Source organism: Tyto alba, unplaced genomic scaffold (genome assembly GCF_018691265.1).
Source record: "Tyto alba isolate M040663 unplaced genomic scaffold, T.alba_DEE_v4.0 Super-Scaffold_17, whole genome shotgun sequence".
NCBI classification, from domain to species: domain Eukaryota; kingdom Metazoa; phylum Chordata; class Aves; order Strigiformes; family Tytonidae; genus Tyto; species Tyto alba.
In genome coordinates this window covers 1,569,349-1,583,552 of record NW_024881279.1, presented here as the reverse complement: position 1 = coordinate 1,583,552, position 14,204 = coordinate 1,569,349, and the positions used below count along the sequence as shown (strand labels likewise).

Sequence of the window (14,204 nt, the reverse complement as noted above, 5' to 3'; positions counted from 1 at the left end):
TTGCCCGTCCCCTTGCTCAGCACTGCTGACAGCGCTGGCAGCGACTGGTGAGACGTTCCACCCCTGCCAGCGCCGGTGCACAGTGCCTCTCTCCAGTTTCTCCCTTTGAAGGCACGGTGGAAATGCAGGGAGCCCAGAGGAGCAGCCTGTGTGCCCCTGTTTTGTTACTGATTGCGTACATTAACGATCCCCTGCCTTTCTCTCACAATCCCCCTGACCCAAGCCCTCAGGTTTCTTCTCCCCAGCTCCCTTCCCAGCTACCGTCTGCCCCCAAGTGCTGCTTGACTAGCAAGCCTCAGAAGAGCTGAAAACCAAAACCGAGCTGAGGACATGCGGGGTGAGGCTCACTGGGATCCAGCGCGGGCACCTGGGAACGTCAAATCGCCCTCCTCTCCCAGAGCAGGCGGCAGCTCCGTGGGCGGGTGGGGGTCCCCAAACCCGCAGCTTGGGCAGTGCAGGGCTGGGCTCTTCTCACTGCCCGGGCTGCAGGGTTAGCACGATGGGAGCTGATCTCCCCCAGGCTGGCTGGCAATGGGAAATACCCACGAACCGCTGCCTCCCAGGGGGCTGAAGCTGCTGCCCCACAGCCCCCGGTACCACCACAGGACAGGCAGCGGGAAGGACACGGTGGTCCCAGCAGCAAGGGAGGGCTGGGGAAACCACAAGGTCCAGAGAGGAGCAGAAAGCTCCTGGGCTCACCCCAGAAATCACACCGGGGAAAAAAAGAGAAGGGAGAGAAACACAAAAGCGAGAAGGTGGTGGCAACTGGGCTTGTAGAACTCAAGGATACGTGGCAGCAAAAACTGAACCTGTAAATGGCCTCAGGCACTCAAGGACTTAAAACCTGAGCGCAGAAGTAGGGTCCAAATTAAAGTAGCAGTAAGGTAAAGAAGGAGAATTAGCAAAGCATACAGCCAGGTTAGCAGAAAAAAATGAGGGGTGCCCTGAGAGACATTTAATTCCCAGCCAGGACAACGGTTCCCCCACCCAGCCCTGGCCTGGCAGGCGGCCAGTGCCAGCAGCGCAGGGCTGGTGATGGGTGCTGCTGCCACAGGATGTCACCAGAGCCCAGGGACAGGCCCCAGGGCACTTGTGGCGGTCAAAGCTGCTGGAGGATGCTGCTGCCACCTTCCCTGTCCCACCCTGCAGCCCTTCTCCCACTTGCCAGCGCCTCCGACAACCCCCGCCCCATGGCCTGCCCCACCAACACCAGACACCCAGCCTGGACAGGATCCTCCCAGCAGTGCCAGGACACGGAGGCTCTTGGCCAAGCAGGGAGTGATCCAGGGCACTAAAGAAATCCTCAGGGATGACTCTCCAGTCCTCATCCGTGAGCAGAGGCCCTGCTGCAGGCTGCTGGGCTGTCACGGCAAAGAACCCCGCAAAAAAAGAAAGTCCAGGGACACCAAGACCTTGCTGCAGCCCCTGCGGGAGGTCTGATACCCCTGGCCAGCAGACATGGGAAGCACACGGGTACCCCTTCTCTAATTGGCAAAAGCCAGGCTAATGAGAGCTCCCCTCTTCACAGGCATCTCCAAAACTGAAGGTACCCAGCTGGGGTTGGCTCCCACCAGCAGGCCAGTTCAGCTCACTGGAAGCATTGCCTGTTTTACATCCCAGAGAAAACCAGACACATCCCACAGCCTCCACAGCAACGCCTGCAGCCACACCAGCACCCGGGACGGGGCAGGGAGGTGCCTGGATGCTGCGCTGCCTGTTGCAGTGGGGACAGTGGTGCACAGCACCAACACGCTGGATGCCTCCCTCCCTCCTGCTGCTCCTGCGCTAGAGGAGACCGCTCACCCAAGACATCATCCTTGGCAAAACGCTAATGCCAAGCCTGGAGGGAGATGTCTTCCACTTCACAAATAGCTCCATCCGTGGGGTGACCTTTGGCTACACAAGAGCATCTGGATTTCCACTGAAATGACTCAATTCCCTCAGAGCACAGAGAGGCTAGCCCAAGTCCATGAAATACAGGCACCCGTCTCACTCCCTTTCACGTGCAGAGCAAAGACTAGAAAGGTCTGAGTTCTCTGCTCAGCATTGCTTCTTATCCCCCCTCAGCTGAAAGGAAACACCCGTTACTGGATCCAAATCCATGTGTTGTAAAATGGGGCTTGGCTGTTCCCAGCAGAGTGATGGGAATGATGCTGCTGGATCCGACCCACAGTTGAGAGCCAGCCCAGCTGAACGAGCCAAGGTCCAGCTATATTTTCCAGCCTCTCAGCCCTGTCTCCAGGAAGGCTGCCGGCATGTTTGTTTTTTGTTTCTTCCTCCCATTTCCTCCAGCCATCCATAGCAACTGCTCCTCGGCAGAAAAATCAACCTTCTCCGCTTTCCACCTCTTCGCAGAAGTGATGATGGAAGGGGTCTGTGTAGGGAAAGCTTTCACTCAAAATAAAGCGATAGAGCAAATGCAGCTCTAGCTGGTCTCCACCATGGTCTTCCTTGGGATTAGGGCTGACTGTCAGCAACCAGCTTGCACTGACCCAGACCACCTCTGAAGAGTAGGCCTCACATATGGAATTACTTTTCTGGGTGTCATCACAAAACTTCCTTATTTTGATGTTATTTGCAATGGCATCTACGATTTACAGTCTTTCTCTAGGTCTGTTCGCTTGCACTTTTCAGAGGTGAATCTCATTATTTTTCATTCTTGGCTGGTGTCTCGGTGTCCTCATTGGGATCATTCCTCCCCAGCTGGCATTTACAACATCACTGTCACCTGCACATGTGCTGTACCCCTCCTTCCAGGTCACTAGCGATGCTGGAGAAGAGTCTCTTCTAACACAGGTGCATAAAGCTTCCCACTAACTGCATACACCCTCCCTTTGAGCCCCACACGATCCTCCCACGGAGCTGTACCCGCCCAGTCCCTTTGCAAGCTCCTGCTGGGGTGCTGGCAGGGTGTGACAGGGTCGGGACATTTCGCCATCCCCTCCCTTCCCACAGGAGAGCCCCGCTTCCCCCCGGCTGCCCCGATCACAGGGCCGGCGTGGTGGGCACGGGCTGCCAGCCCCCAGCCCCCAGCCCAGCTGCGGGACTGGGGGTGACCGGGCGAGACCTTTGTGCAAAAGCGAAGCAGCGCGGGAGCCTGGCGAGCGGCTTGTCTGCCCAGCACAAGGAGGGGATCAGCGTGGCAGCTCCACTGAACCCTGCCAGGAGACCCGTGTACCGGCGCCGGCCAGACACCGTCCGTTGGGAAAGGAAAGCCCAAAAAGCCTAGTCCACCTTGCCAGCGGCACGCCTGGCACATACCGGAGACAAACACTCCTCTCACCCAGAGCACAGGCAGAGCTGGGGTTGTTCTGGCCTGCTGGAGGTAGTGACATCTTAGATAAAAAGGAAAGGAAAAGATTACTTTGGACAGAGCCAACTATTTTGCTGCAGCCAAACCACAATGTTTCATTTCAATTTAAACCTACTGAAATTTGTGTTTGACACTTTCAACTATGTTCATAAAAAGTGCTTAGAGGAGTTTCCAACACAACAAAGCCTCTTCCAAGTGAGAAAGCAGTGTGTCTTGCCTTGCAAATCTCAGAATGTTTAGCTACTTCTCAGAATTGTGCATTGTTTTCCTTTCTTTCTTAAAACGTGTATCTCAAAAGTCACACAAATTTATGAGAACAAGAAATGTCCATGTGGCTCACGCAGCTTGTTTGGCTCCCAAAGTACGCTTGTCAGTTGAATGCTACCTGCCAGGAGGCTGCTGGTGACACCTCTGTGACACCTCTGCCAGGACAACAGACTCCTGGGAACCAGCCCCTCGTTTCTGCACCTCACCCTAAAGACAGCAGCTTGGCAAGGACAGAGGCCCCTTGTACCCTGCTGAGCTTCATCAGCCAGAACCACTTCAGAGGAGAGAAGCTGCTGCATCACTGCTGCCAGCTCCTGCTGCAGGTGTTTTTTTGGTGGCACCCCTCACAAGAGCACTGAGCGAGCACACTGCTGGTCTGCGGTCAAGGGAGAAGCAACCTCAGCTGCTCTGGAAGCTGTTTATGAAAACGGACTTTTCCTGATGCAGCAGCAGGTGCAGGTCTTGCTGTGTTTTCTGATAACCTCAGAAAAAAATATGCGGTATTAAAAGAAGCATCACCTCTCCTACCTGCTGCAATGGGCTATTGCTAGTGCATCTTGTATATGGTGTACTCCATGGCATGCTAGGTGATGCCCCATTGCTCCCATAAAACGTGCCACAGCTAGGATCTATTATTAGTCGTTAAATGTGAAGAAAAAAATATCAACGACTTTTTATTTTATATAAAGAGTCTTTTGGTGTATCATTTTGCAAAAGTAAAGAGCAATATAAACCCTATCATGGACATAGAAAAGAACTCCTTGCTCTGCACGTGAGCCCCTTCTAAGCCACCAGCCCAGAATCCCTCTAAATGTTGCTCATCCTGGGGTCATGACACAAAAGAAAGGCACCAGCAGAAATACCCACCTGGCAGGTCAGGCCAGCCAGCCCATCCAGTGCCCCCACATTTTCAGAGGAGAGAGATCTGCTCCGAGACAGCTGAGAATAGCTGGATCAATGCATAACTGAGTGATCGGTCAACCCCTTTTGTTACACTTAGCTGCAAAACCCAGTTTCTTTTCTTCATAAAGACCTACGTTTTCCCAGGAAAAGCACGAGGTTCTCAAGAACACATCACCCAGAATAACCATTGCGTCGCCCTCCCAAAGCGCCGGCAGCGTGAGTTCGGCGTGCCGGCGTGGTGCCTTAGGGGTGCGGTGGCCAGGCACCCCCGCAGTCCGCACGCACCAGCCAGCTCCCCGCTCCCACCGCACTGATGGGGCCCGGCAGCTTCCAAAGTCTTCACCACCCGGGGCTGAGAGTGAGGACAGAGCAAACCAAGGACTGCTGCCACAAGGTAGTGCGGTAAGTCCAACTATTTCCGCGCTAGGTGAGTTTTTTTCCTAAAACAAAAGCTCTCTGAAGCAAGTGAGAGCTCTTCAACTGAATCCCTGATTTCTTTACAACACTAGCCCTACTGTGCAACTCCCACGAAATCTATTATCTGAGTCTTCTTACACAGGGAGGTGGTTTATCAAACTTTTCAGTTTTGCATAACTGTTGGCAGTAATCTGTATCCCAGTATGAACAGCCAAGGAACTGACCTCTTATTGTTGTGCTTCAGGCATCAGATTTCTTAAAAAACACAAACAAAAATGTGTGGGATTTTTTTTCAATAAAGATGACCATATTTAGCATCAAACTCCATGAATTATAATACAGATTTCACTGTTGTCTTTGCATTGTAGGAACTAGTTCAGTGGCTTGGGTTTGTTCCTATTGTTTGTAGAAATACCAGAAATAACATAACTCCAAATCCTTCTCTTAAAAAAAGTAAAACCAAAACAAAATCCTGAGCTCTCTGCTGAATGGGGTGATACTGAGGTTATTAATTAAAGCTATCAATGTGCTTTATGATATCTTCCACAAATGCAAGATTTTAAACTGTGCTACAAGGCAATGCACAACTGCAACTTTTAGATCACGCTGAGTTCACTGGTAAGGAAAAGACTGCAGTTGGCTTGGTGTTTCTGCTATAAATTACTGGCAATGGAAACAAAAAAAGCTGAATGCTGAAGTCATAGCACATTTCACAAGTGTTAGAAAAACCAGGAGAAAAATAAGTTAGTTCAAGCTTCCTTCTCCATTTGAGGCAGCCCTGCACGGCTTTCTAGGATTTACCAGAAACTGAATCTGAGTGGTGTCACACAACTGGACACGAGGAGGCACGTGTGACACTGGCCACCTCCAGCAGAAAGCCAAGGTCTGGCTCCAGCAGGTTTTCTGGAGGGGTCGGACCCCTCGCCTGCATTCACTGCCCAGTAGTTTCCCTCACACTCCCGGCTCCTGCAAAGGGACGGAGCTTCCTCCTCCTCCTCCTCCACCTCCTTCTCCTTCTCCTTCTCCTCCTCCTCCTCCCTGGCTGCCTGGCTGACGAGCTGCCCCAGCCTGTGGTGAAATTGCAATCCCGTGTTTGTGGGAGCACAGCCAGTTGCCTTGGAAATGACGACTTCACTGCAGAACCACGCAGCAGGACGGGACGAAGTGTCTGAGGGGAGCGTAACAAGCCGAGTGCTCCTGCCTGTGTTACTGAGCAGGAGGATGAGAAAGCAGGATCTCTGCACAGCTGAGCAGCAAGGAGGTATGTGGAGGAGGCTACCACAGACTTCTGGTTTACCTTCTTCCCAGGCACTGGCACAGAGTGTAAAGCTCCTTCCCAATCCCCAAAGCCACGTTGCCTCCACAGACCTGCAGCTCTCCGGCACCTAGTCATACATTATTAGCCCTCAGTGAACATCCTTACCACAGGAATTCAGAGGGTGTTTTCTGCAACCTACAGAGAAACTTTCTTTGACTTCATTATAGTAAAGTAAGCATTGTAATCCACTCTGGTTAGACAAAAGGCATGGCAGCTCTTAAGTAAAACTGAAGGAAACCTCACAAGTGTAGAGTCCATATAGGCAATTACTGACCAAAACCTGAACAAAAGTTAAATCACTCTTGTTAAATAAGGTCTCTGCGAATAGTCTAGATCACAACAGAAACTGCCCCCCCCCTCCCAACTTTGTTCCTCCAAATCTTAAGTGTTCTTCAGTAACCACCCTTGCGCAGCAGATTCTCATACCAGGGAAAGGGGCCTCCTGCTTTTAGCAAAGAGCGAGAGCATCTCTTGTTCGGGCGAGTCCTGCACCAGGATGTGGCTGAGTTCAGAAAGCCCATCTGCCCGCTCAGGCAGGAATCTCCGTAGCCAGGGCTTCCACTAGCAGCCATCCCTGGCCCCCTGCCCCAACGACCGGTCACACTCCCTCTCTCTGAATTAACTGGCAAAGCTCAAATCCCCACTGATAAGGCAAAGGCATGGCACGTAACTGCTCTCAGCCATATCCCTCACTGTAGTGTAGCTACTGCTTCACTACATCCGAATCTGCAGCTCAGTTTTTGTCCTTCCAACAGACTTTGTGATAAAGCAAAGTGAAGTTGAAACAGCTACCTGGGCCTGGATTACACTGGCAGGTTGTATGACATCACATATTATCACTGGGCAGTTACACATTACAGCTGTCTTCCTGCAGAAATGCTGGTGCTTTAATTGTAATTAATGCCATGACACCAAAAAAAAAAAAAAAAAAAAAAAGGTGTGTAGGTCTGTTGTAATTCCAAGAAACTGTTCACTGTAAAAATTAGGAGATACATCTCTGCTGCCTTGTGCACATGTGCACAGGCAAGTCTCTTACTTTCAGTTTTCCTAATAAACAAGTTTCTTGATCAAGGGCAGATGATTTAACCTCTCTCTTTGTTTCTTAATCTGTGAAATTATTCAAAGAAATTCGATTTGCCTTGACAAAAGAGCCTTTGTGTGCTCCGAATCTGCAGAGTTCAACACAAGCGAACTCTCCACTGCTGTGCAGGCACACAGCGTGCCTCCGTATGCGCTTCCCATAGGGACTGCCCTGCTCTCAGGGACAGTCCTAAACTTGAAAGCTGTTAGTACCAAGCCACAGATTCCTTCTAGCCGTGTATGCACCAGAACACATACATGAAGCTTCCCACCTTCTTGGGCAAGAGGTGCAGATACAAAGGGTTTGCTTGCTGATGCCTATCAGGAGGAAGGCCTCGGAGGAAGAAATCTAGGAGTAGAAATCATCAGGAAGAGAGGAGCTGTTGAAAGAAAACCTCAGCTACAAAACTCCAGAGATAAGGGTTTGCATAAGACCTTAAAATAGAACAATGTTTCAAATTTTGGGAACAATTAATAAAGAAAAGCTCATAGCAAAGCCTGCAGACAGGCCGTTGTGAATTGCTGTTTCCTTTCCAACAAGCAGCAGCATAAAATTGTTAACAGAGTTGTCAGTTCTGCAGCTGCTATTTGAACCATATGGACAAGGTTGGTACTGATAGGAATAACGTTAATTTTGTTCCTGACTCTGTAAAACAGGCTGTAAAGGAGCAAAGCTCAGAAGCAGGAACCAAATAGTGTGCCAATAAGAAACCAAAAAGCAGAGGCTGAATAAATTAAAGTGCAATGAAGAAACCTCAAAGCAACCCGTTGCCTACATAGAAGTTCCTACAGAAGATAGCAGACATTAAGGACAGACTGGTGATTTTCCCCAAAACCAAAAAGGCCAAGTCACTGCACTTCGCTGCTTCTCCTCCCATCAGGATCTAGCTGGTGAGGTTAGTCCTCCACAAATGTATGCAGTTTATCAAGGTTTGCACTCTGGACACAAGCTGAGGTTTCTGCAGAACCCTGAGACAACCACACCACTTCAGCTTAAGCTGAAGGCTCACTATTTACTTCAGTGATTTTTGCTTCCATTTTTAAAAATGGGTTTTGTTAATTTGCCCTGTTCACCCTTGAAAACCAGTGCCCTTAAGACATCTATTTACTAAAAAGTTCAGCCCCAACTGAACTCATTGACCAACAGGCCAGGTAGCAGCCTTACTTGCCTCATATATAAATAAGCAACAGGGTCACTGAAATCCCAACTTAGGAATTCACTCAACACTCATCTTTTTGCCAAACTCATGTTGGCGAGACCAGAACCAAAAAAGCAAGCCATCTCAGCCTCTGGCAGAAGGATCCACACCGCGGAGCTGGATGAATCTGATTATTACCTGCAATTTGGCACAAGTTGAGAAACTTTGTGCCCGATGATATACGTTCAGTGATGTCACTTCCAGATCAAGGGGATGTCCCTCACTTCTGATGTGGCACTTCTGATTTGTGGCATTGTGCGATAAGGATCAGCCTGGTTTGGAGCAACAGCTCCAAAATCCGCTCCCCCCCCCCCTTTTTTTTGTGGGGGGTGGGATGGAGAGGGGGAGGCATTTTTTCGCACAAGTATAAAAAGAGTAAGTGTAGCAAACGGCGTCGGCCACTCTAACACTCGGCTTTGCCCCTCCGGTAACGCGGCGAGCACCCTCTAAGCCCATCGGCCAGAACCGCCGCCGCTCCGAGGAGGACGGCGAAGGCGCCTTCGCGCCCGGAGCCGCGGGAGGAGGCTGCGGGCAGCCGAGCACACCCCGCCCCGCCTGCGGCTCCTCCGGGACCAGCCCCGGGGACGAGAGGCGCCCGAACCCTGCCCGCTCCCCCCTCGCCCCGCCGGGCAGCACCGCCGGTCCCAGCGCCGGGGCCCCGGCCCCTACCCTGTCGTCCGCGGGGGCCAGGTCCTGGAGCCGCTCCTCGTCGGGGGCGGCGCGGAGCTCACCGGCGTCCGGATCGGGGCCGCGGGCCGCGCCGGGCTCGGGGCCGGGCTCGGGGCCGGGGCCGGTGCCGGGGCGGGCAGGCGGCGGGGCGCGGCGCTGCCCGACGCGCAGCGCGCCGAAGTCCAGGGTCTTGCTCTCGAAGGCGCCCTCGACGCTGCAGAAGAGCCCGCCGCGCTTCTGCCGGGGCACCGCCGCCGAGCCCGGCCGCGCCAGGTACACCGGCAGCTCCTCGCCGCCGCGCCGCCCGCCCGCCGCCATGCCCGCCGCGCCGCCGGGACGGGACGGGACGGGACGGGGCCGCGGGCGCGGGCGGCTCCGCGGCGGGGCGGAGCGGGGCGGGGCGGGGCGGGCTCAGCGGGGCCGGCCCCTGGGCGGGGCGGCTCCGCTCACCGGCGGCTGGGGACCCGCGGGAGCGGCGCGGAGCTGGGCTGGGGACCCGCGGGAGCGGCGCGGAGCTGGGCTGGGGACCCGCGGGAGCGGCGCGGAGCTGGGCTGGGGACCCGCGGGAGCGGCGCGGAGCTGGGCTGGGGACCCGCGGGAGCGGCGCGGAGCTGGGCTGGGGAGCGCTCCCGGGCCCGCCCGCCCGTCTGGCGGAGCCCGGTCCCGGCGCGCCCGACGGCGGAGGCGAGAGAGGGCGAATCGCGGGGTCGGTGCTGAGCGCCGCCGGAACATCCCGGGGCGCGGCGGGGCCCCAGCAGCCGCCTCCCTGCCCGGTCCCCGGGGACGGCTGCTCCCGCGCCCCCCGGGCAGGGCGGAGGGCTGGTGCGCTGACCCACTGCCGCCGCCGGCTCCCGAGGGGCTGCAGCCGTGAAATGCCACCAGCCGCCTTCCCGGGACGCGTCTCCAGCCCCCCGGGGACGGAGAGCGGGGGCTCGACAGGGAAACGCGGAGGGCGCGTCGCTGCGGGCTTGGCTGGTCCGCGTCCAGCCCCGCTGCGCTCCCAGCAAACAGGCCTGTGCGCAAATGCACCGGGCGGCAGGCTCGGCCCGCTCCTGAGCTTTTTTGCCCTTGCAGATCAGCGGGTGCTGCCTGCAGGGAGGCGTTGGGTCACAAGCACAAGGCTCCGTGTCATTCCACTTGGGCCACAGTCCCTGGATAGCCAGGGAAGCCGAGAATTTCATCCCTCTTCAGTAGGCACTTTGGTCAGGCATACGTTCCGGCTAGACACAAGCAATGTCAGCTGCACAAAGGCTGAACTGTTCACACAGGCGTGCACGCGTCTTCCTGTCACGCTACCGTCACCAGACACAACTGCACAAGCAAGCTCGCTCCGTGTATTGGCTAATTTAAGGTGTTGCTTTGAGAACTCCATTGCAACTTCATTCCAAAAGTATAGGAGGCCTCAAGGACAGCGAGGCAGCCAAGGCCGAGCCTTAAATATGCTAATGGCTATGTAACTGAGTAGCAGCCTGTGAAAAATACCACACAGCACCAAAACTGGAGGTTTGACTTAAAATTCTTTTTCCAAGTGCTCATTTCTTTATATAGAACAAGTCTACGTAGTACCTGTGCTCAACATCCTGTCAAGTAATTTCACACACCATGTATTTTTGTTATGAGATGTTGCCAGTTATGCTTTTTCCAGCCTTTTTTTTTTTGTGAAAACAAAGTGGTGCCATTGTCTCTGCCAGTCCTCCAAGGACTGGTGGTTCTCACTTACAGAAAAACTCACATGGAGCCTGACCCATCATGGAGAACAATGACCCTGTGATTATGCCTGGAGAGGGAGTCTGTGGGCACTGGCTGACACAGGCTTGAAGTTATGAGAGAGGAAACGGTCTGGGATTGTTTCCTTCCTTTTGCATTCTGCAAAGCAGTCTGCATTTGTAACTGGATTTGTACCAGTGTCATTAACTCTGTTCCTTTATTTTCCACCTAAGTGGAAGGGTTGGGAGAAGAAAGGGTGCTCTAAATATAAACAAATTGTGTCAGCAAACTTGGATGAGTTACTTGAACCATATTGTGTTACATAGCAGACTAAAACACTGGTCAGTGTCTACCCTTACTTTCTTTAAAGCAACACCAGAGAGGGTTAAACTTGGTTGTTCTCACAATCTTACATGAACTTTAATATGCAGCTGCCCTGGCTTTGTGTCTTCACAGAATTTACCACCCTGCCAGAGCCCCACTGCTCACCTGACCAGGGACGCACACTGGGATAAGAGCCTTTCGCTGCTGCCCTTGTGATGCTCACTACCACGTTTCAGGTGCAGGGTCAGCAGCAGTGCCTGGCAGCCAAGGAAGGAAATATCCCTTTAAATAGCCAGAATGAGTCTGTTTTGTAGTTTCTTCTACTACTGCTCTCCTGGCAAACGCTCTCCCTCTGTCACCAGGTGCTTAGCAGTGAGACCACCAGTGCCATCCAAATAGATGTACCCAAAGTGGCCACCCACCAGGTCTTTGCCTTCCTAAAGGACTGACTTATACTGAATGAATTTATCCTCCTCCTGCTGCAAGCTGGATCCACTGAGCAGAAGCTGAAAATCATCTCAGCCAGCTTCTGCCCCTAGCAAGGGGGAAAACATACACATCTGCTGATTTCAGAGCCGGCAGCCAGAATACTTTAGACAGTGAGCAGAGCCCCTGCCTTCTAGTTACCAAGTAATAGCACTTGAGGAAATGAGCCTTTCTTGGGATGAAAAGTGTGCTCCCAAGCTGCAGACTGTGCCACAGCTGTGTGCACTGACCATGGTGAAGTTAGAGTGAACCCCCTGTTTTGGTTGGGACCGCTCCATATGGTTGTGTAGCTTTATGGGGAATTAAAATTCCTTGGAACGGGGCCTGGCCTTTGTCTGGTTCTGCAAATGTGCAAAAGTTTCAGCATTGTACTTTAATAGCAATATTTATTCAAATCCTGATTCTAATGTTTATCTTTCCTAGTGCCTTGCTGCATAAACGGTTGCACTGAAGTGATCTGCCCCAGTAAAAGAGTATGGGGACTCTTCTAAGAAGTGAAGGCTTTAAAATCTGACCTTCAATGGAAATTATTCACTGTATAAAAGACAATATTTTATTTCTCAAATTGCCATTTGCTTTTAAGATTCTTTTTGTTGGGTATTGTAAGGCCTCTAGTTCAAGAACACCATGAAAATTGAAGTTTGGGTTCAGTGCAGAATGCATTATTTATATTTCTGTATGTCTCAGATCAGATTTGAAGCTTTTAATTATACCATGACAAAATGTCTGTCCCCTGTAATTAAGCACGTTTTATCTTCTTTAAATCACATGTTTATATGCTAGTTGACTAAAATGCTTTTGAAGCAAACAGTCATGAGTGGTGCATCTACGAATCCTGCTGGCAAACCAGATCTCCTCTCGCTTGTCTGTGAAAAGTAGATGAGAGATACAGATCAGGGAGGGGACCCCACAGAGAGGTTCCCAGCCTGAGCCCAAGGAACTGGAGATGGCAGGCATTTGAACTCGTGTACTTGGGTGATGCCACAGGACCTACCAGAACCAACACGTCCACCCTGCAGAGAGCTTCCTCGGCTCCAGGGCTGCGTTCACATCTTGACCCCAGAACAAGAGTGCCTGTCCCTCGTGGTTCGGGAGCCTGAGCTGAGCCTGCCCGATGGGCACTGCGAGTCGTATCTGGAGAGAAAAGAAATAGGTTAGTATTCTGATTTAGGGAACAGCATTTATTTTATGGGAAATTACATTTCAAGCTTCTAATTTACATCTGACTAGACTGTGTCTTCCTAGTTGAGTAAGAACAGTTTTTATTAAGCAGCAATCAGAAATGGAAATCAGTCACGTTACAGGATGAACCGCACTAGTTATGAATGCAGGGGGAGCGGGGAAGCCTTCTTGGAAACAGTCTTCAGGCAAATCCCTTTCTGCCAAAGGATTAGTTAATAAGATGGGACGTAATCACCCTGTCTGGGATGGGCGTTTTCTTACTCTGTGCACTCAGCCCCTGTGTTGGTTTGCTTTGTTGTTCTGCTGCCAGAGCACCAGCTGCGTTTCCTGTTAGTACCTGTGCAGGGGAATCGTGGGCTCCAAATGATGGCTGCCCAATCTGCGGAGTAACCAGTGAGAGGCACAACATGCAGTATAACTTTCAGAAGCATTTTCTCCGTGAGGCTGCTCACTTACTAAGTCATGACTTTCCACAGCCGTCCCTGCACCACCAGTGCTGTGGGCCTGGTCCTCAGGCAGCTGAGCACCAGCCAGGGTCCAGACATGCTCACAGGAGCCAGGAAGACTTTGCAGGAACAGGATAACTTCCAGTGCTTTCTAGCACTGCATGACAGCTGACCTTCCCCTTTCACCCCAGAGAAACACAAAGGCTGTGGCAGGAAGAAAGTCCTGCCAGAAATTCCCAGTATTTAGTGTTGAGCTTCTTATTCTTGCTTCTTTTTCTGAAGTGACTTGGCCTCTATAAAGAAAGTTGAGGCGGTGAGAAGGAAGCATCTTGGGCTCCATAGCGTTGTCCTTCAAACAGGGTTTGGTACCCGGTGTGCAATAAGCCAGTCTTACACACAGAGCTAAGACATTTATTTATTCCGTGTTCGCGCCAAGAGGGGTGCTAGCTGGTAATTCCACAAAGCCAGCACATCACACAAAAGAACTTCAGTGTATTTACACATTTCAAACTAGACGAATACACATTTACTGCAATGACCAGTGGGTAGTTTCTTATCACTTTGTCCCTCATTGGTTAACAACATGCCTCATCTTGATTTAAAGTTACAATGTCTTTTAATTATTCTGCCCAAACTCAAAGGGTGAGGGGGGGGCACATCTTCTTGGTCTTAAATTGAGTCAGCAGTCGTGGTCTCCCCCCCACCTTTACCTTTTGCTCAGTTACCGCCGATTTTTGCTGACTTCATGCTTCGCAGGGAACTATGATTGCCTTTGGTGCCTTCTGGGGCAGGATGTTCCCCTCTTATTAGTCTTTTCACTCCTCTTCAAGGGTACAGTTGTTAGCAAGGCCTGCATCCTTTATACAAAGTACAAGGCTTACACAATAGAGCCA

The 14,204-nt window shown here is 52.1% G+C and overlaps 1 protein-coding gene across 1 annotated transcript in view; it reads right to left on the bottom strand.

The window, feature by feature from the left end:
- DPYSL3 (dihydropyrimidinase like 3) overlaps positions 1–9,522 on the bottom strand; it is a 39,120-nt gene extending 29,598 nt beyond the window's left edge. The window contains exon 1 of the mRNA XM_042790181.1: positions 9,167–9,522. Within this exon, the coding sequence (XP_042646115.1) occupies positions 9,167–9,484 (318 nt within the window). The 5' untranslated portion in view covers positions 9,485–9,522. The remainder of the gene's footprint in view (positions 1–9,166) is intronic.
- Between the last annotated feature and the right edge of the window lie 4,682 nt (positions 9,523–14,204).